Source organism: Podarcis pityusensis (genome assembly GCF_964106645.2).
Source record: "Podarcis pityusensis genome assembly, chromosome: 4".
NCBI lineage: Eukaryota > Metazoa > Chordata > Lepidosauria > Squamata > Lacertidae > Podarcis > Podarcis pityusensis.
The window spans coordinates 65,505,663-65,527,640 of record NC_138027.1 but is presented as its reverse complement, the minus strand read 5'-3'; the positions used below and the strand labels follow the sequence as shown (position 1 = coordinate 65,527,640).

Sequence of the window (21,978 nt, the reverse complement as noted above, 5' to 3'; positions counted from 1 at the left end):
CAGAAAGTCATTCTGCCAGCGGAAACTCCATCTTCCAGTCTTGAAATTGTGTGCAGATAAAGGAAAGAGGGAGGGGTGGAGCCGAATGCTTCTTTAACCCCGTGGACAAAAATGAACCCTCGACTCAAATACTGCTCAGAAGCTTCAGCTATGGCACTTCTGGATGAGTTGGATTAGTGGGAATTTAATTGGTATAAATTAGCTCTGTTAAGAAGCTAGTAAACCAATGCGGGAATCCCAGGTTTTCAGAACACCTACTTATAAAAAGTGGAAGCATTTGAGATAATCTTTACATTCATAAGCAGCTTGTATAAGGCATGTACAGTGGTACTTCGGGTTAAGTACTTAATTCGTTCCGGAGGTCCGTACTTAACCTGAAACTGTTCTTAACCTGAAGCACCACTTTAGCTAATGGGGCCTCCCACTGCTGCCGGAGCACAATTTCTGTTCTCATCCTGAAGCAAAGTTCTTAACCTGAAGCACTATTTCTGGGTTAGCGGAGTCTGTAACCTGAAGCATATGTAACCCGAGGTACCACTGTATAAGGCAATTTTAAAAGCACAAGTTCAAAGGCTCCCTGGACAATTAGCTGCAGAGTAAAATTAGCTGCAGAGTATGTAATATATTTATGTCAGGATTACTCATAGTTTGTTAAATTATATTTCTGAATCCCAACTGAGACCTAGTCATTGTCTCTGTACATAGGGGTGTGGTGTTTGCTTATTATGTCTGCTACCTGAACAACTACATTCAGGGAAGTGGTAGCAACCAACATAGAGGCATCCAAGTATACTGCAATCTGAGATTGCTACACAAGACTGCCCACTTTTGTGGCCTCTTTTACAATATTCCATAGTACTTCTATGGTCAGTCTGGTGATGCCATCCATACGTGAAATCTGCACAGCAAAAACTGTTCAGTAAAAACCTGAGAGGCATGGCATCATCAGTGGCTGCAGAGTCACTTTCTCCACATGTGAAAAAAATGATCGAAGTAAAGTATGTGCCATTTAAACCTTTTCAAATAGGCAAGGATTTTTCAGCCAGGCACTGTTTTAATGTTATTATTAACCTACAGCATCACAATTCTCTGTCTATTCAACAAAAATATTTCAAATAATTTATTAAAGGCCAATGAATATAGTAACACAAGCCAGTCTACTTCACCAGATGCATTACAACAAATCTGCTCCCATTAAGGAATCATAAGAGTCTTTGTTGTTGTTTTCCTCAACATACCAACCCTGCTACCGCTTAGAAGATAATATTCATATGTTGTGGGGTGAACCAACCAAACAGATCCTTTTTCCATGCACCGTATTTGCAAACATAGCCCTTTCTTTCTTTGTTTTAACAGAGTCCTACCTTTTGCTGGGACGCGGATGGCGCTGTGGGTTAAACCACAGAGCCTAGGACTTGCCGATCAGAAGGTCGGCGGTTTGAATCCCCATGACGGGGTGAGCTCCCGTTGCTCAGTCCCTCCTCCTGCCAACCTAGCAGTTCAAAAGCACGTCAAAGTGCAAGTAGATAAACAGGTACCACTATGGCGGGAAGGTAAACAGCATTTCTGTGCGCTGCTCTGGTTCGCCAGAAGTGGCTTAGTCATGCTGGCCACATGACCCAGAAGCTGTACGCCAGCTCCCTCGGCCAGTAAAGCGAGATGAATGCCGCAACCCCAGAGTCATCCGCGACTGGACCTAACAGTCAGGGGTCCCTTTACCTTCACCTTTTGCACAGAGTATTGTAAAATGAACGTCTTCTCTTGCCTACTGTCTTACACATTCAGTTTTTCACTCATTAATGGAACAGCAACATGAAATATGTTCTAATATCAGAACTGTTTCTACACAGTGCTCACTTACGAATAACAGTCCTATCCATGTCCCAAATGACTACACAAAGCCAAGAAAAATACCATAAAAACCACAGCCCTACCAATCCCAAAGTTGGATATGTGTGACAGAAATCACAGCCAAGAAAAAGGACTTGTCATCCAAACAGCAATGCAATCACATTGATAGCGTGGGAAAGACTGACATCATGCATAGGATCTTGCTTCGGGATAAAGAGTACTAGCATAATTTACGGGACAGACACTCCTTTCACCTTGTGGAAAGAAACTGTTCACATAAGAGTCTTTAAAATTCACCCCAAATCAAGTCATTTAACATCTTGACAGGGATGTTTAATCCATTTAGAGGACAAAAAAATTACTACAAAAGTTACTCAATTTGTTTTGCTACTCTTCAAAGAAATGTGAACAATGATTTATATATTTACCCAAATCCTTACATCCTTTTAATACAACTTAAATCTGCTCATCCTTCCTTCTGCTGGCTACCAAAATTAAAGTACAGGAAACAAAATGTTTTGGGAAATAGCTCTGGGTGATAAACAGATGCACATATGACACTCCTTCAGATGAAGAGACATAATTTAAAAAGTTATTCCAAAGGCTTACTCTATTCACTGTGACTTCAACCTTTGTGGGTGGATGGCAGCTGCCAAGCCTAGGATGTAACTGCTTTAGGCAAATGGGTGGATATTGTGGCATGCATTTACATTTCTGTAAGTAAGTAAAACCTGTTGTCAGTAACTCAGGTGCAATACAAATTCACAACATTTTTGTCAGAAGTAAGGTAAGGTCCCTTTTTCTATGGAGACTGGAAGGCATCAACAAACCGTTTTGCAATCCACAAGACAACGTTTAGAAAATGTTGACATTTGGGGCAAACACTTGGAATTCCTTTGTAAAGATATCTGTACAACATGCCAAGGCAGCTATCCTGTGTGTACTTGCTTCACAAGAAGACTCACTAAAAATAATTTAAGATAAAGTCTCAGTCACCAGAGCAGTAATTTCTTTTTTTGAGGCAATGTCCTTACACAGAGAGATATGCAAGAACACAACCTTTGTCATGGTCACTGGCTTCTATCCAGTTTTCAACAGAGGATACTTTCAGACTGACAATTGCTTTCTTGTATTGTCATCTGTTTCTGAAACATCTATGTAACTAATAGCCTGAATGGCATTTGACTTTGCCGAATGGAAAGGTAAGATATTTAAAAGTGTTTGAAAAGAAAGATCTATAAAATGAGGAAGGTTATAGGATTCATTATGCAGGAATGAGAATTGAAGATATGTGTTTGACTTCTCCTCTCCTTCCCACCCCTCACACCCATCCAAATCAAAGCAACAATAAGCAATCTTGGTTCTGTGAGTCCCTAACGATTACATAAATTATTTTCAAAGGTTATATTCTGCCCCTCATCTCAACCTCATCACCATGCTCCAGATGTTCCACAGAGTCAAACCACAACAGAAATGAAAATGGCAAGTTCTAATCAGTCTGAAAAACACAAAGGTTGTCAAATGACTTGTTATATAAACCATATCCCTAAGAAATAGGAAACATTTTTATTTCTTCCACCTTGGCAATGCAACACGTAGAAGTTTAGAACCCCCGAAATGACATTTGAACAGGCTTTTGTTGCTCTGCATGCTGCCTGTCCCCCTTTATGCCTGATTCATTTCTACAGCACCTACTCTAACCTTGCTATTGCTTCAGTCGCTTCACTCAGAATCACAGATCCAGGAATTGACTCACAGGTCCCTTTCTTTTCCCAGCTGCCCCTGGGGAAACTGTTTATAGAATCCCAACTCCACAGGACCCCTGATTATGTCTCATCTTAGACAGTCATGACTAGAACAAAATATGAGGTTAAGACTACAATCCTAACCCCACATACCTGTAAACCCCACTGAATCCAACAGGAATTACTTCTGAGTAGGCATGGTTAGGATTGCATTACACAGACTTTGGGCTCTCAGGTGAACAGCCCTCAAGAGCATTCTGGAACTAGGCCTCACATTCTGATAATGGAGTGTTCAACAGCCAGGGTGAATTTATATAGCCCTACTCTTACATTGTAGGGATGCGGGTGGTGCTGTGGGTTAAACCACAGAGCCTAAGACTTGCCGATCAGAAGGTCAGCGGTTCGAATCCCTGCGACGGGGTGAGTTGCTTGGTCCCTGCTCCTGCCAACCTAGCAGTTCGAAAGCACATCAAAGTGCAAATAGATAAATAGGTACCACTCCGGTGAGAAGGTAAATGGTGTTTCCTTGCGCTGCTCTGGTTCGCCAGAAGCGGCTTAGTCATGCTGGCCACATGACCCGAAAGCTGTACACCGGCTCCCTCGGCCAATAAAGCGAGATGAGCTCCGCAACCCCAGAGTTGGCCACGACTGGACCTAATGGTCAGGGGTCCCTTTACCTTTACCTTTACTCTTACACCGACAAGACACACAAATCTGTTTCTGTCATTATTAATAACTATGTGTCTAATACAGGAAGATCTGGGAAGGCAAAAGGTACATGGCCTTCTGCCACAAGGCAAAAGCAGCATTTCTCTCTTGGGGGTGAGTAGAAGAAGTCCACCACTCTTCCTATTATCTGGTGGCTATGGATCACCCCATGACCAGGAAGGGGTGCTTTGCTGTTAGGCTGCATAAAGCTTTCACCTCATCCTACACCTGCCAACTAGTTAAGAGGACCAAAGTGCTCCACACTGAGAATCATGGCAGTGTAGGACACTGTCATCACATGGAAAGTTTCACCTTTTTCAGGTTACCTCAGGTAAAACCCCCAAACCGTTACTATTCAAAACTTTACATGGGCTTCATCAATTGCCCTATTTTATCCTTTACACTGCAATTTATGAAACAGTCAAAGGCTTACACATTGACATAGTCTAAAAATTCTGTGGGTAGAATTCACCTAACAAACGCCACCAGTACAAACCCCTGTTTAAGGGCTTTCACTTGCACAGCAGGGTTTCCACCCTGCTCCCCCTATGAAATTAGGGGAGAAATCAAAACTAGCTTGGCTGTAGATACTCAGGGATTTTTAAAACATTTTTTTATACTGGAAAACTGTGGCCGCCACCTTGACAACAGCTAAAATTCTTCTGCATCCATGGGTATTGCTGCTTCTGCTTCAGTTAATTTAGCATACTGCAGAGGGAACATTGCATAACCTATCACAATAAACACCAGTGTTACACACAAACCAAGGAAGGCTAGCTTTTTCCAAGAATGCATTAAAGTACTCCAAAATGGACTACAATGCTAGAATCCAAAGATCTGGCAGCAGCAAATGCATATGGATAGAATTAGGCACTGGTGCTTCCAGAATAAAAGTCATGATTAAAGGAAAACACTACTGTTTGGCTTGAAGCCCTCCACAAAAGTATATATGCTAGATGCGAGAAACCCAGAGGCTTTGGCTTGATGATCAACTTCTCATCCGTCTCTCCTCACTATGAGAGATTTTTAGGTGAGCAGGTTAATGGAGTGCATGGTATAGTAGTTTAGTTGGTAACCACACAGGAACAAGGAAGAAAGGAAACTGGCAACAGTATGTTGCAAATCTGCTCAAGGCCTCCTGGAGTTACTATGAGCCAAGTGATGGTAGCATGAACAACATACTTTAATTTTTTTAGCAGTATTAATTTTCTTGGAGTCTGTATAACAAATCCCTTGCATATTGTGTTAAGGTTTTTGTTAATGCAATAAGTACCAGAATGCTAAGCTGTAAAGCTGCTGCAGCAGCTAACACAAAACTACATTTGACGGAAACAGGGGCTGGGGAAACCCAGCCAGATATGAGGGGTATAAATAATAAATTATTATAAATTATTATTAATTCTAAATGATCCCTGAGTCAGATGGATGTTGGTGCCATTCCTGCTGAAACTGTTATAAAAAGGAGAAAGGGGTCTGTGATTATGTTCTACAAATAACAGTTACGCAGAATTGTTTTTTGCATTTTTAATTGTACTATTGAGGTTTTTCCTCATGTTATGCGTAATTCCTTTCTGTTTCTAATATTTACTGAAGATACAGTGGTACCTTAGTACTCAAACGGCTTGGCTCCTGAACAAATCAGCTCCCGAACGCCGCAAACCTGGAAGTAAGTGTTCCAGTTTGCGAATGTTTTTTGGAAGCCAAACGTCTGACATGGCTTCCGCTTGAGTGCAGAAAGCTCCTGCAGTCAACTGGAAGCTGCACCTTGGTTTTTGAATGGTTTCGGGAGTCAAACAGACTCCTGGAACGGATTAAGTTCGAGAACCAAGGTACCACTGTAGTCCTATCTCACAATACTTAAAATGTTTACATTGTGTACTATGGTATTCATGCAGTAGGTGCAAGAAAGCAGAACATAATATTGTACAACTTGAGATGTTCTCTTCAACATACAACACTTTAACGACTCCTTTAACTACTTTGCATTATGCATGTTTGAGCACATATCAGCTTTGAAAAAGAAGTCTGTAAGTTACCAGCCCTTGTGTTGACACACACTCTTGTTAGTCATTTGTAGAAGATCTGAGGTTTGAAAGAAAAATAATAATCAGCTCTTCCAGTTTAGGAAAGGTTCATTATATAGTGGCCTGGAGGTGATACTTGCCATAGGAAGCCAGGCAACAAGCTATATATCTCACACAAATTTGCCTGCATACCTAAGGTCTTCAAAGAAAGTTTACATAATGTAGTTCCTCCCTCCATCATTTTTATAGAAAGAACAGTGCCTGAAACAAGATATTTATCCAAGAGTTTAAAGTTCTTTCTTATAAAACTTGCTGCCACAACAAGCACAGTTCAATTTTGCCACAAGATTATTAAGATTTGTATTAGATGGTTTTGAATGATTTTTTCCACAGCCCTGCCCTAGGGCAGTGGAAACCAGGATGTCAGTCTGAACAGACTACTACATCTGGAGAATGCATTTAGCTTTGAAAAACAATCTGGTAGAAAGTGAAAATTGCCTTGTGACCATACTTCTATGACTGAAATTTAATATTTATTCATTTTAAAATATCTGCACTCAATTTAAGTATCTAAATTGATAATTTAATGATGACAATAAGTTCACAGTGGAGACCCTAAGACAGCTGATGACACCTTGTACATCTCCTCCTGGCAACTCTGCAGCCAAGCTGGTGCCCGTGCCAAACATATTGCCCTGCTTTCCTTTAGACCACATCAGCAAGGCTGAGAAGGAGGTATTGTCTTCTGGGTGAGCCAGGACCTCCATACACCCTGCCCAGACATGCACCCTGGGGCGGTTTTTTCAGTGCTGCTAACACAGTGGTTTGACTTCACCTTGGAGCTGGAATCACTCTTGAGATGGATGCCAACAGCAAGCTGACAAATCAACTATAAAGAAACTTCAAAAAAGAACACAACAGCATATGCTTATGCCAAACAAACTGATGCCAATTCTATTAGAGGTGACAAAAAAAATCAAAGTCACAAATTGATTAGTTTTTTCACTGCTATGGATGCTTTGAAAATCACATTCCAAATGCCAAACTCACAATCAAACACATTTAACTACCTTCAGACAAAACCTTTTTTTCAAGCAATTGGTTTTGCTTAAGTGTCCTTGCATGCTTGCAGAAAGAGCAAAATAGAAATTCATGAAATTTCAGAGTTACGCCTTCCTCTTGTCTTTCAGCAAATATAATTGTGTGGTGCAAAGATTTGTGGGAACCATGACTAGAGGTTTTAGATTATACTCCTATGTATTAGAAAAACTCTAGTTTCTTTGCAAGCCATTATGTTTCAACATGAACAGTTTTGTTTAGGCAATATATATTATATGATGAAATTGGAAATTTGATTTAAATCTATTGGGCAATCTTCAGTGTTTGTCACACTCCAAGAGTACATCCACTGAAATAAACAGATTACAAGTCAATCCATTTCAGTGGGTCTCTTCGAAGTATGACTAACGTGGTCTTCAACCAAACACAGCTCCATCTACTCTGAAGCAAAGAGAATGCAAAAGAAGAGTGACACTAGTCACTTAAGCTTATGGAAAAAGGAGGTGCGTACAATGTATGCAGAGGTGAAAGAAAAATAGCAATTTATTCTATAACCCAAACTGTTAAAATAGAAACTTTCAAAATTGTAGTACCCAAGAACAACTGACAATGAGTTCCATTTTATAATTTTGGGGCATATAAATAAAAACCTAGGGAAGAGCAGATGTGCACAACCACCCTAAGGCAACTAAACAAAAATGAATTTGTAATTATACACTTAGTGTAAGAAGGAGATGTACTATATTATTATTTACAACTAACTGAATTCACATAAGACTTTGCTGAGCAAGTCTAAGATCTGAAGAAAATTAACTTGCCAATAGTACACAGCCCTACAGACAAGCTAAAAAGTTTAGCACTTTGCTGAGTGATACCCAACAATTCCAGGCAGTGTCAACCACTCCTCTCTCCACCCCATGAAAAATCACAACGCTCAACGAACCCAATGAAATGGAAAGCAAAACTTCAGACATTTATAAAAAAGTTATTCTCTCATGTACAAATACAAAGATAAGAGCAACCCACTGGATCTGACCAAAGGTCTGTCTAGTCCAGTATCCTATTTCCACAGTGGGAAGTCAGATGTGTCTGGGTACTCCATAAGCAAGGCAACAACCCACACCCATAGTTGCTACCTAGGCAAGGGATAGGAAAAGCGGTAATGAAAGCAGCTCCCACTTGTTATCTTCTCAACATATGTTTCTGTCTGTCTTTAAAACTTCTCCCAAGTACCAGTTTATCTGAAGCATCAATAGGAGATGGCTATAGCCTTCATGTATGTTTGCAGGCTTCTCAGACACATCTGGTTGGCCACTATTGTAACTCTGCTTCAGGTTTCTGGTATCCAAAGCGGTATTCTGGCAGATGGAAAAATAGAGAGTTCGATATACAAATACAAAATTACATATCTCACCATATTGTAGTTAAACAGGTTTCTCCTATGAAAATTGCACCACAAATGCAGGAAATCAAACATCTGATGTCCTCCATAACAGTCCAAGCTGGTTCCTTGCTTTTGTATCAGCCTATATATTTCAGATCACTTAGGTACTAGTATTAGAAACCAGCTAATTTTTTTAAGAAACCAGGTGATCGATCAGCTGTTATTTTTTACAGCCTTAACCTAGCAAATATTAATCCCTCTTTTTGTGCTCCAAGTCATGGTGGTTAAAGATTCTTACATGTTTACATGTGAATTTATTTTATTAACATTTGTATACTACTGCCCTTCATCCAATGATCTCAAGGCAGTTCATTGCATAAAAATGCAAGATAAAAGCACAAAATATGTAATAAAAACAACAAACCAAACCAATAACACCTCCCCACATTTAAAACACTATGGTATGTTAGTCAGCCAAAGGCCTTGTTGAAGAGGAATGCTTTTGCTTGGCACCTAAAGATGTATAATGAAAGTGCCAGCCAAACCTCCCTTGGGAGAGCATTCCACAAATGGGGAGCCAGCGCAGAAAAGGCCCTGTTGTCACCCTATGGACCTCTTGTGGAGGAGGCACCCAAAAAAGAGATTAAATTCACTGCAACAATTTTGAGCACAGTGCTACAGAACGGCAACGATTCTGATTTAATATGTTATTAAGAATACAGTTTTCCTTACAATTTGCCGCACTATTGCCAAACTATCACTCTCACAATTTGGACATCTAGGTAAGTTTTTTTTTGTGGGGGGGGGGGTTAAACCCCAGGCTAATTTACTCTAATCAGCCTTTTATCTCATGCCACAGCAAAGAACTAAGACCCTATAAAGAACACCCTGAACCCACCGAATGACCGATATCGTGGCTCTCTACACTTTAAGAAACCGTTCGCGGTAGGTAAGCACGGACCAAGGAAAGGATGACCAGGGTGGGGGCAGCACCCCAACCCACTCCCAAATACGAAACCGAAGTGTGTGACAGTATAATAACTGCGGGTAGTTTTAAGCGTGGCAGAGAAAGCGGGATGTCGCTTCTCGGGACAGGGCGGCTTAACGGGACGGGGGGGGGCAGGGGGGGGAATTCGGCTTTAGATCCAGAAAAGGTGGAGGGGAAGGTGCAGCTCCCTTTCTCTCAACAGAATCCACTGGGGGGACGGACACCCCCCGCCCGCCCGCCCTCGACCTTCCCACCTCAGCCCTGGGGAGTCTCGGCCGCGGCAGGCCCGGGAAGGAGGGGGCGGTGTCCCGAGACACTTGCCTCACCACACTTGCCTCTTCCAGGTCGCGGCGTCTCTCAGCCTCCTCGCCCGCCCAGCCACTGCAGCTGCCGCTTCTCCGACAGGACCTGCCTCCGCCCTCCTTCCTCCTCGCAGCGCCCACCTCGAGGCTTCTCCCAGGCCCCGCGGCGGGAGGAGGAGGAGAGAGCGAGAAACAGAGACGAGGAAGCGCCCTTCTCCACCGGCCAGGCCTACCTACCTCGCCCACCCCGGCCCAGGCGTAAGGGCCGGGCCAAGTGCCCCGGAAGTAAAGGGGCGGGGAAGGAGCGAATGCCGACGCTTCCCTGGCGACCCTCGCGGGGCGCGGAGGAATCCCTCGCTGCTGCTCTCTTGCCTCGACATGCGCGCCTCTTCCTTCCCCGCTTCGTTAAAATAAAAGAGACGCAGCCGTATATTCTGGCATTCTTCACATATACACACACACACGAAGCAGTGCATTTCTTTCTTCCCTTAGTATTGTTTCTTCTGACTGCCTTTTGGGTGTGGGGCTCGGGACAGCCTTTGTAATTTTTATTTTTTTTAATGCCTCGAAATTGTATTTACCCGGAAAGGCGGCCTAGAAATACTTGACTGTAAAACAGACATAAACATAAAAAGGGCGTTAAACTCCACATGGCGCACTACTGAGGCTGACTGTAGATTAATCGCAGGTGTGTGGAGGTAGGCTGTTTTTCTCCAAACCTGGGTCTTCCCCCCAGCTGTTTTTTGGACTACAGCTCCCATCATCCCTAGCTAGCAGGAACAGTGGTCAGGGATGATGGGAATTGTAATTCAAAAAACAGCTGGAGACCCAAGTTGGGGAAACGCTGCCTGGCTACTCTGGCGAGAGAAAATGCGCTTTTTATACATGCCAAAAAGGTACTCCAGTCACGTAGCCCAAGGCAGGCTTGGGGTTCAGATTCTGCTCCACAGCTGAGCCTTGACTGATGAAGCAGCCCTTCCCTTGCTTAGCAGGGATCTCCCATTCTCATCCTTGCTTAATTTTGGGAGCAAAAATAAAGTACTCTTTCCTAGCTGTATCGATAAGGAGACTTGGAGAACTAAAAAATGTTCTGAGATATTTCCCTTTAGCAACATCAAAAGGGTACGGCCTACTATGGATTTCAGAACTTTCACTGTATATATCTTTTTAAAAATAATATTAGAGTTTAATGCTATGCATACTTGCATGGGAATGAATCCCACAAAACTCAATAGGACTTTTATCCAAAAAACATTGAACTGCAATTTCAATTAGTTTCCCTAAAATTGTTCACATGGGAATAATAAATCTCACTTTCCCTAATGTACAAATGGGACTGCAAAATCAATGTATTACTATAACCTATATATCCAATAGCTAGCATGTGGGCTAGGAACCACAAATTCACAAGTGTTCAACTACTTTGGAATTGGAACAAGTCATAAGATAGATACAGGAAAAGTATAGTAGTTAAGCTTGGAAAATATCTGGGCAGTGCAAAGGTATTGCATAGGAACACAGAAAGCAGCCTTATACCGAGTCTACGTGGCTCAGCCCGAGCACACTGAGTGGTAAACCTGAAACACGGTTTCAGATGGGACATTCCCAGCTCACTTGGAGGTGCTGGGAATTGAAAATAGGACGTTCTACATACCAAACAAGTGCTCTAAGGTTTCACCTACACAAGATAATGCAATTTATGTCCACAATGCTGTTCCAAATTTAGTTTTTCTCTTTCCTTTAATAGGCTAATCTCTGAGCTAATTCTCATGTATTTACTTTTCCTGTTCACGACTTTTTGGATTTGTATGTTTAGATTTTTTTGTGGCATAATAACTGTTCAAAATATTACATGTGTGTCATTCAACTCATATACACAGTTGGCACAACATCCTAAATTGTGAGACCCAGGGAGCAAACACAGCAAAGACTTGTGGCACCTTAAAGATTAGCAAATTAGATGTGGCATAAGTCTTCATGGGCTGGAGCCCACTTCATTACATGTAGTAAGTGTGGTAGTTATATATCCTCTGAATGCAAAATGGAAGGCGTATTAAGGAATGCAGTTAATGGGTTAAATCCACTAGCGAGGAAGGAGCTGACTTACTCTTGAGATGCACCTTGTTGAATCTCATGACTTACTTATCAGTGTTGGTTTGGGGTCAGTTATCAGAAAAGGTTGGATCGCTGCAGAACTGTGGAGTTACCTAAATCACTTTGAGAATAACTTGTCTGAGAAGACTTGGGAGAATTGGCAGACTTCAGGACTCCAAAATCTAAGCTGTTGCACGACTGTGTGCATCAGAACTCATACCTATTGATAGCTTTATCCTTCATTAATGTGTCTGTAGAGTAAGTAATGGAACCCTGCCTGGAACCCTGGAAAGCTACTACCAGTTAGTGTGTAGACAATACGGACTGAAATAAATGGGCCAATACTGTGGTCTGACTGAGTATAATGTTGCTTCAGAAGGTCATATCCAAGGCTGTTGTGCAAGATCAGAACCACCACATGCACCCTGTTGTGTCTCTATAAAACTTTTTTAAGGGAGCAAAAAGTTATCCAATAATGAAACTGTCTGAACAATAGAGTATTTTTTATAAAAATGCATGAATCACAGCAGGCCTTATCTTAGGATTCCTCCTTGTGTGTAAACGTTTGAGAAATACCTTTCTAAAAAATGATGTCTGCTGCCACAAGCAATTTTTGTAACTTTCTGAATTAAAAATATTTTGTGCTTTTAAAAATCTGCTATAGACTCGGACAATGTAGTCTATTTAAGAATCAATTGTGCTTGCATTTGGCTTTCATATGTTAAGTTGCTTTTGATTTATAGAAGCTATCAATTTTTCTTGTAGCAAACCTTGAGTTCTTGGTATTTCATGTAAAAGGGTTTTATGTCAAACCTTTTCCCTTGCATCTTTGGAGAAACTGTTTATTAAGTGTTTCAACACCTGAATACAAATACATTTTACCTGCAGAAAATGCTGTGTCATTAATCTGTCATAACGAAATACATCAACCACCACCACAATATGATTAAGTTCTTTATTGTTTATGAGGAAAACTGCAGAATTAACTTGGAAGAACACCATACCATGCTACCACATACTGCACAGTCACCAAGGAAGTATTTTTTGCTGAATGACATCAACATAAATATTGTAAGCATTTGGGTATATTATCACATAGCTTCAATAACTAATTTCTCAATACGTGCCCATTTTTAGAGTCACGAGAACAAAGCTACATTACATTTCAACACCCCCAACATATAAAAGTTTCCCATTTCTTTAGCTCCAACAGAATTGTCTTTTTTGTTGTTGTAAAGAACGGGACAGAGTTGTCCTCTAGGCAGCATAGAATACAGCATAAAAGGTAAGAAGAGTTCACCAAAAGTTGAAATTCCTTGTGCACAATCCAGGCTAAACTAAACACTCTTAAGGTTGATCGATTTCAAATTCAAGAGAAATTTAAGTGCTTGACTTGCCCTTTGGAACAGACGGATCTCAAAATGCTTAACTAGGCTGAATTATGCCCTTCATACATTATACAGAACATCTATGCATTCTCAACAAGAGCTTTCTTCATATACAATTGCAGAGTGAGAGAGGCTGATAAGACTATAGTGTTGCAGGAGTACGACTTTCAGCACTTGTGGTTATGTACCTTATAATATCTTGTTGCCCATGTATATATACTGTTTGCTGTTGATTATATGAAGCTGAGTTGTTGGATATTAGAGAATCCCATGAATGAAAACCACCTGGTATTGATAACAGACACTGAATCTTGAACATTAACATATCATCATCCTGGACCCCATGATACAGTTACTTCTACAATAATATAATACATGTAATGATAAAACTTTCCCCCACAGACAATTAAAATTAAATACAGTGTGATAAGCTTTTGCTAATTCCATTTTAGCACTTTATTAGTGGTAGCTCCAATTCAGTGCCAACTCAGTTACCAACAGATCAAAAAGTACTACAAATAAAATTGTTATGTGCCATATTTTAATGAGTGGTAATTCAAATGTTCCACTGTCTGCAAGAAAATCTATTGGATTCCAGCAGTTGCATATTTTTTCCAAGCCTTCTCAGTTATTGATTTGCAATAAGACACCTTAATAAATGGCATTTAAAAAATGACTTTTTCCCAAGAGGAAAAAAACACAAACAAACTGAAAGGCAAACACAGGAACAGCCATTTCATTTTAATGTGCATTTTTACGTATACACACACACAATCCTGATAGCTCAAGGACAAAATTAAAAGAATGGTTTTAAAATAAATTTTACTGACTCACTTGGGAGCCCACTGATAATATATTTATTTATATATATATATATACGTATATGTTTAATAACCATGTTTTCTTAGCAGCTAAAAGCTCAATTATAAAAAAGCTCCCACAAATATTCCCTGAAACCACTCAAACTGAAGTTTCCACTCCTGACCAAAATGACTACTTGCTCATCAATGCACATGGGAAGACAGTAAATTCAGTGCAGAGGAACATGATATCCAATGTTGAGGACTGCAGCAGCTTCTTAAAATGATGAGCTCTTGTTTGACCAACAGCAGCGTTGGAAGTGTCTATATTCTCCCAAATAACGCCATCTGTCAATCAGAAAAATAGACTGAGTGAGTTTACGTAAATCCAATGTTTTATTTGCAGATTATTATGTTAAATTGTTCAGATTTTCAGATTATTATACTGCATTTAATTGTTCTGATCTTCACTTTCAACCTCTCAAGGCTTAAATGCATAACATTGTGCTAATCTTCAAGAAAGGAGACCCCTCAGACCCTCATAATTACAGACCCATTAGCCTTCTGGATGTGGCCTCCAAATTATACTCATGCTATCTACTAAACAAAATTCAGGAATGGAACAGTAAACAATCCATTATCCAACACCCAACAGCTCTGAGCACATTAGATGGTTTTAAACACACACACACACGAGACAAAAAACCATCACCCTTTTCCAAAATACTGTTCACATGTTCAGTGAACCCATGAATGAGGCTGTCCTGTCTAGCAACGCTCCTGACATCTCCCTCTGGCCACAGCCCATGATACCAATGTTTTCAGCAGAACAAATAAAAGGGACACTGCGCATATAAGAGAAGGGTTTTCCAAACTTTGGTCTCCAGCTGTTTTTGGACTACAGTTCCCATCATCCCTGACTACTGGTCCTGATAGCTAGGGATGGTGGGAGTTGTAGTCCAAAAACAGCTGGACAGCCAAGTTTGGGAAACCCTGATATAGAGGGACAGGCCAGTATTATCTAATTCAGCCCTGCTCCCCACTTACATGCTCACTAAAAGCACAAACAATACTTCTGAAGAGGGCTCATGAGTCCTGGTTTTCTTTTCAGTTGTGTGGCAGTCAGAAGGCAACACAAACACTGCCTGCAACAGGTGGCTAAACAATTATACTTATTACAAGAATATAGTACCTTATTGCTAAGTAGTAGTGTGTTTGTCAACACAAGGTGTTGAGAGTTGTTTCCTGTCCTGGACTATTAAATCCATCAATCAAGTTTTTATTACAATCATCTATGCTGACACTTTCACTTGATAATTTTGGGTAAGTGGCCTGGCCAGTAAAATCTAGTAGATCTTGAAGAGCCTTCCCATTATTTGAGCCATTTTGGTCCAAAGAAACACCAGGCATAATTTCATTCAATGGTGAAAACTCAGGAATAGATATAAGCTCTTCTTTTGAAGCAGGACTGTTGAAAAAAAGTGAAAACCAGGTTACTAACATGTATGTTGCATGAAATTCATGACAATGCAAATCACCTCAGATGATAAAAGAGTGATTTCAGCTCATCTATTTTACAGAAGGTAGATAATGAATGGCAAATAACTCAAGGTTGCAACCCTAGACAACTTACCTTGAAGAAAGCACTATTTGACACAGTAGGAATTGCTTCTGAGTAAACATGCATAGGATCAGGCTGCAGAATGCATTTTGCTCCTTTGTACACCATAGTTAAGAGCATCAAATATTGGTTCACAGATGCCCGTGGAAGGGAAGGAATGACAAAAAAATTGGAAGAAACATAGAACACAGCATGTTTCATTAAAGGATAAATGAAACGTTCAAATTATTAGGGCCAGGATACAAATTATTTTAGGGATTTATTTGTGCAAATTCAGCAAGATTTAAAATAATAGTATTTTTTTGAGAAGCATATCCCTGAACCATATCATACAAAAACCCAAATCTAAAGCAGCAGCAGGCACATGTAACAAATTGTGTGGTTCTTTGGATCCTGACTAAGATTATTTTTAAATGGTTATGTACCTCACATCCATAGACTGAACTTCATCTGTTGAATCATCAATGCTATTTGATTTCCCATCCATTGGGTTCAGCTGAATAAGGCCCATAAGTGGCTTGAGTCCATTAGAAAATACATCATGAGGGAAAGAGTCAGACATAGCACATCCCAGGCCTTTATCATCTTTGCAGCTTGTTAGTCCATTCATTTCTATGAAAAGGATGTCATGAGGAAATGTGATTGTAAAAGCAACAGGACAAGAAATCATTGGTGAAAGCGAGCCACATATTTATTCCTACCCTTAAAGCAGGATTTGTACTCTAGGAAATGCAATTAAATATTGTTGCCTGAAAGATGAAAATATGCAAGCTTGAAGTTTCACATGGGAAGCCTGAGATGCTGCAATTCAGTATGTGAGAGCTCTGAAGGTTCTCCACCAATAGGCAGGGGAAAAGAGGAAATCACATTTAGTAAAGGTGGCAGCCAGCTGCTCTCCTCATTATTGGGTTATAGACAACTAAGATACTTAGAGTAAACCCACTGAAATCAATGGAATTAAGTCCAATAATTCCAATGCGCCTACTCCAGGTACAACTTTGTTGGCTATCTGCCATGTCTAGTAGCTTATTTTCCCATTTCCCCCCCTTTCAACAGGGGAACTTGTAGAAAAATAGTCACTAAGAATAAAAGTGGGGGAAACAATCAATGGTGTAAGTAGGCTTTAAGACATGAGCCCAGAATCATGCATACCTCCATAGGGCCTGTTCAATACTCATCTCCTGAAGTGGAGTTTTACTGAAATGAGAGAGAGCCTCCACCATGCACCTTGCTCATGGCACATAAAATACTATGGCTGAACTAGGAGATACTGCCTTTGTTTGAATAGGAACATAAGAAGCTACCTGATACAGAGTCTGTCTTGTCTGTCTTACTTAGCTCAGTACTGCCTGCTGTATATTCTACGATGACTGGTAGCAGTGACCCTCACAAATCCAGAACTGCTTCCATGTTCACTATACTGAAGGTGTCTGGAGATGAGGGTAGTGCTAAATGTTTATTTCTTGCCTTTCCGGGCACTGAAATTTATGTTTTGCATTTCTAGGCACATGCTCACTCAAAGTAACTTTTTTTAAAAAAAATACCGTAGATTCCGGCAGCTGCAATTTGGGGGTTCATCTTATAAGCCCAGTTGCCTAATACGCTGGGCAGCTCCGCGCTGGGAGAAAGCCGCCCGGAGCGGAGTGCAGCCCGCCGCCCCTGCTGCTGCTTCTGAAGCAGCGCGAGGGGCGGGCTCTGCGCCAGGCGGCTTTCTCCCAGTGCAGAGCTGAGCCAGCCACTGGCTGCTTCGGAAGCAGCAGTGGGGGGGCTCTGTGCCAGGCCATTCTCTCCCGGCGCGGAGCGGGGCCTGTCGCTACTGCGGCGGCGGGGGGATACTCTGCGTATAAGATGATGCCCGACTTTTTAACCTTTTTTACGGGGTTAAAAAGTCGTCTTATACGCCGGAATTTACGGTATTTTTTTTATTACAGATTTTCCTCATTTACAAAAGCACATGCATTGTCTCTTTCTTCAGGTTGTGTTTTCTACAGATCAGTTACAGTACATTTGTCGTGAGATATTGGTGTTATATGCAGTATAGGGTTGGGAAGAAAAGGGGGGAGGGGAGAGAGGGGACAGGGTGGTACAGCTTATGTTCTTTTACTTAGTGTATGCGCTGGGGTTTTCTGTCAGCGTCACTTGGCTGGGTTCTCTTTCTATTCACTTGTTATGTTTCCTTGCTGGTGAAAGAGGTTGGGGTGGCCTAGGGTGTGCTTGATTGTCTTTGCTTGGGCTGCAGTGGGATTCATTTGTTCATGTGTGAAGAGGGTGGTGTTGCTGGGATAAGTTAGCCATATTGAATCATATGCCGTCAGTGGATTCGTGTTGTTGTCTTTTGGGGCTGTGTATGTGATAAAGCCATACCAGAGTGAAGGCATTCTCTTCTATTCCACCCCATGTCAGTTTCAGCCTATTGGTTAGCTTTTCTAGTAAGGCTGTCTCCCATACCACTTGATACCAGTGTTCCATGTTTATTCCTGACAAGTCCCTCCAGTGTCTGGGTACGATGTTTCTGGCTATTGAGAATGGGTGGGTTATGAGCTCTTTACAGTGTGAGTGGCATGCCCACTCAAGCTAACTTATGAGGTTTAATATTAAGAAGAAGTAAAACAATGTAAATAGCAAAACTAGCAAACACACATGAGAAGCAGGCCAAAAGACTACGTGTCTGCCAGAATAATACTATGGGCAGGCCAAACGCTTGAACTTTCATGAAATATTGCCAAAAATAGGAACAATCTAGCACGTTTCATTGAAGCATGGATTTTGGAAGGCAATCAATACATAATTTAATACCAATACAGTGTTGTTTTTTACCTGCTTGATTGATAGCAGGTGGCTTTGGCTGTTTGTCCAGATTTAAAGATGATGGCACATCCAGCTGAATGTCTTCCTTCTGTATCAAACATGTAAAATTCACTGACTGCAGACCTTTCCAGAGGCGCAGCTGAACATTTATATCTTACCAGCTATACTTTGCTCAAAATGTTTTATATATACCCCCACACAGCTTGTAACAAAACATTCTTAATCTCTTATTGTAGCATTCTCTATAAACATGAAGGAAGCAGACAAAGGGAAAACAATGGCTGCAGAAGGAGATGGGTGAGAACTTCCAGCAAGATTCTTATATCATGTCTGCATTATCTGCTCCAGGATGGGAAAGGTAAGCAGTCTCTAAGCCCTTGTACCAACACTAGGTTCCCTGGGAACCTTAGATCTTTACTATAGGAATTGCAGGTTGGTATCTATGCAGATCAGAGATGCCCTGCCCACGGGCCAGATTCTCTGAAAGCAAAGCTCAATCAAGGTGCTCCGTGGGAAGGGAGGAGGTGACAAGGATTTAAAATAGCTACAGCCCCTGTTTTTTCTCGCTCATATCGCTTGGACTAATGACTGCAGAAGCAACAGCCATTTGATCCAGGTAGTTCCTCCCTTCACCAATCAGGCTTGCAAGGATAAACAAGCAAAATGTACCCCAGCCAGCTCTTCAGTTATTTGCACAGTAGTACTAATTGCTTTGGTCTTTGACCATTACTCTTGAAGAGCCTATCATTTAACCAAGTACGTAGAATAAAGTAGGAACAGTAAGCGATTAAGAGCCAAACTACATGTTACGTCCAGTTATGCATTTCTTCCTGCCCTGTTCTGTCTGTGTTACTGAAAAGTAGCCACAAGTGGCTGCAGCTGAGAAAAAGCAGGATGGGAGGGAGGAAGGGACAGCTCAAATACTTCTGTTCCTGCTGTTTACCTTCCCAAAATGCCCTCTCTAAGTTGCTTTCCTCCATGTAGCAGCGGAGGTAAATGCTGCATGAACTGTGTACTTTGGAACTAAGATAGAAGGCACAATACACTTGTTTTCATCTCTCCCCCTTAGGCATTAAGAAAGGTAGTATTTGCCATTACGTTGCCCCATGTTTGCACATATTTGGTTTCTTCTGCTGTTTATATGAGAGAAAAACAATTGTGACCCTTCTAAGAGGGCCCAAAGTGGCCACTTATATTACAAATGAAGATTAATCTTCAGATTTCTGGGGCAATGGCATTTATTGTATGTTGAACTACATAATTCTACACTTCCAAGGAAAGGAAGGAAATTCTGTTCCACACCTTGATTTCTGGTGTTTCGCTTTTTCTTGTCCTTTTCATTATTTCATCTATTCTCTGAAAAGAAAAAGAAAATGATTATGTTGTTTATTATCCTTTGCTTTCCAAAACTGAAAGTGCTAAGCTAACTGAGATTGCATCAATATATAGCACAGAAGAAAGATCTCCCCATTCTACAGACATGTGAGGCTCAAATAAGGTATAAATCTTGGGCTGGCCACATAAGGCAATGTCACAAAGTCATATTTCTGAATCACTACTGTTAGAATCTTCCAATATGGTTCTCTTTAATATGGTTCATCTATGTAATGAAAATGCAATGGCAAGTCACCAGTGCCAGCAATTTCATACCATCTGATTAAAGACAATTGCCATACATGTAACAGAGTAAATATCTTTTAACTCTGCTTTTGTTAGAGTAGCCTTTCCCAACCAACTTTGGGACCCCAGATGGTGTTGGACTACAATTCCCATCATCCCTAGCTAGCAAGCCAGTAGTCAGAGACGAGGGGAGTTGTAGTTGTAGCACCATATGGGGACCCAAGTTGGAAAAGGATGTGTTAGAGACTGTGTAGGATTATTACAGCCCTACTAACCATGATCCTATACAGAAAGGTTGCAACTGGTAGGCAGATCCCATGCATACCAATTGGCTGCTCCCAAATCTGAAGAGGATCGTAATTTTGAACAGAATAATGAATAATTACATTTGACATTAGGAGCTCAACTACATCACCAAGCTTTTCTCTTGTCTAGGACACCTTTAATTTAGAGATGCATTTGATAAACTTATGAGGACAAAAGTAACAATGCTGTCACCCGTGATATGGACAAATTCTGTACCTTCTTTCGCTCCAGTCTTTCTTGCTCTATCTGCTGCATGATTTGTTCCCTTTCCAGACGCAGATGCTCAGCCGCCTCCCGGGCCTTCGCTTCTGCTGCTTCTTTCTAATTAAACACACATAAGCCACCAAAAAATAAACCACCTTATTCATTCCATCACAGACAACTTTCCAGACTCCAGAAAATGTGAGTGGACAGTATTTCCCTAAAATATAGCACCAAAGCTTTCTACTAGGGTTTAGTGTCTGAGTGGGCTATTTTTTCCTGAATGGTTGTGGTTCCACTCATCTTCCCATGTGGGTGTGCCGGACTGTAGTGGACGTAGCCTTGCTAGTGCCACCAGTTCCCCAAAAGGTATAAGAACACAGGGAGCTGCCTTCTAGAAATTTAGAACGCTAGTCGAATTACTTCAGTATTGTCTATACAGACCTAGAGGTGGCTGAGATCGAATCTGGGAAATTTGACATGCAAAGCACATGCTCAACTACTGAGCTATGACAATTCCCAGGTGGCCCTGCAAACCCACCTGGAAAAGGGATTTAAACATGCTCTAAGCAGTACAAAGCCCATCCATACTGATGGAATTGTAGTTAAAAGTCAAAGAGCTAACAGATCTAAGTCAGGACATATAGTTAGCATTTAGCATGTATGTTATTTTAAAGGGCAGTAACTATAGGCACCTGAGGTTTAACACTTTCTACATAATGTGTGACATGCTTAATAATGCTGGACTTAGATCAATGGCAGAGGACATGTCTTGCATACAGATGTCTGCATTTTAAACCCCAAAGTATTGAAATGATACTGGATCACGGGAGATGGATAATGGAAAGATCTGTACATGAGACTTCCAGGAAACCAAGAGCAGTTTAGAGATACGCCAGCGGTCTGACTCTGAATAAAAAGTAACAATGTATGTTCATCTATGATAAACCTACAGAAGCATTACGTACCACATTTCTGCTTTTTACAAAACATAATTATTATTCTGAAATATTAGGCTCTATCTTGAAAAGGGCTGCATAATCAAAACACTTCTTAAATAATACGTATGGTCTTATACC

At 41.0% G+C, this 21,978-nt stretch overlaps 1 protein-coding gene across 10 annotated transcripts in view; it reads right to left on the bottom strand.

Annotated features, from left to right (window-relative positions):
- Positions 1 to 13,096: 13,096 nt before the first annotated feature.
- MAP7D2 (MAP7 domain containing 2) overlaps positions 13,097 to 21,978 on the bottom strand; it is a 50,631-nt gene continuing 41,749 nt past the window's right edge. For 9 of the 10 annotated variants that reach the window (XM_081001604.1, XM_081001602.1, XM_081001606.1 and 6 more), the window contains 6 exons: positions 20,915 to 21,019; positions 20,075 to 20,128; positions 18,782 to 18,860; positions 16,390 to 16,576; positions 15,536 to 15,811; positions 13,097 to 14,691 (listed from right to left, as the gene is read on the bottom strand). In XM_081001604.1, coding sequence (XP_080857730.1) covers positions 15,562 to 15,811; positions 16,390 to 16,576; positions 18,782 to 18,860; positions 20,075 to 20,128; positions 20,915 to 21,019 — 675 coding nt within the window. In that variant the 3' untranslated portion in view covers positions 13,097 to 14,691; positions 15,536 to 15,561. Of the gene's footprint in view, positions 14,692 to 15,535; positions 15,812 to 15,976; positions 16,060 to 16,389; positions 16,577 to 18,781; positions 18,861 to 20,074; positions 20,129 to 20,914; positions 21,020 to 21,978 lie in introns of those variants that run through there. The other variant, XR_013985071.1, reaches the window with a different exon arrangement.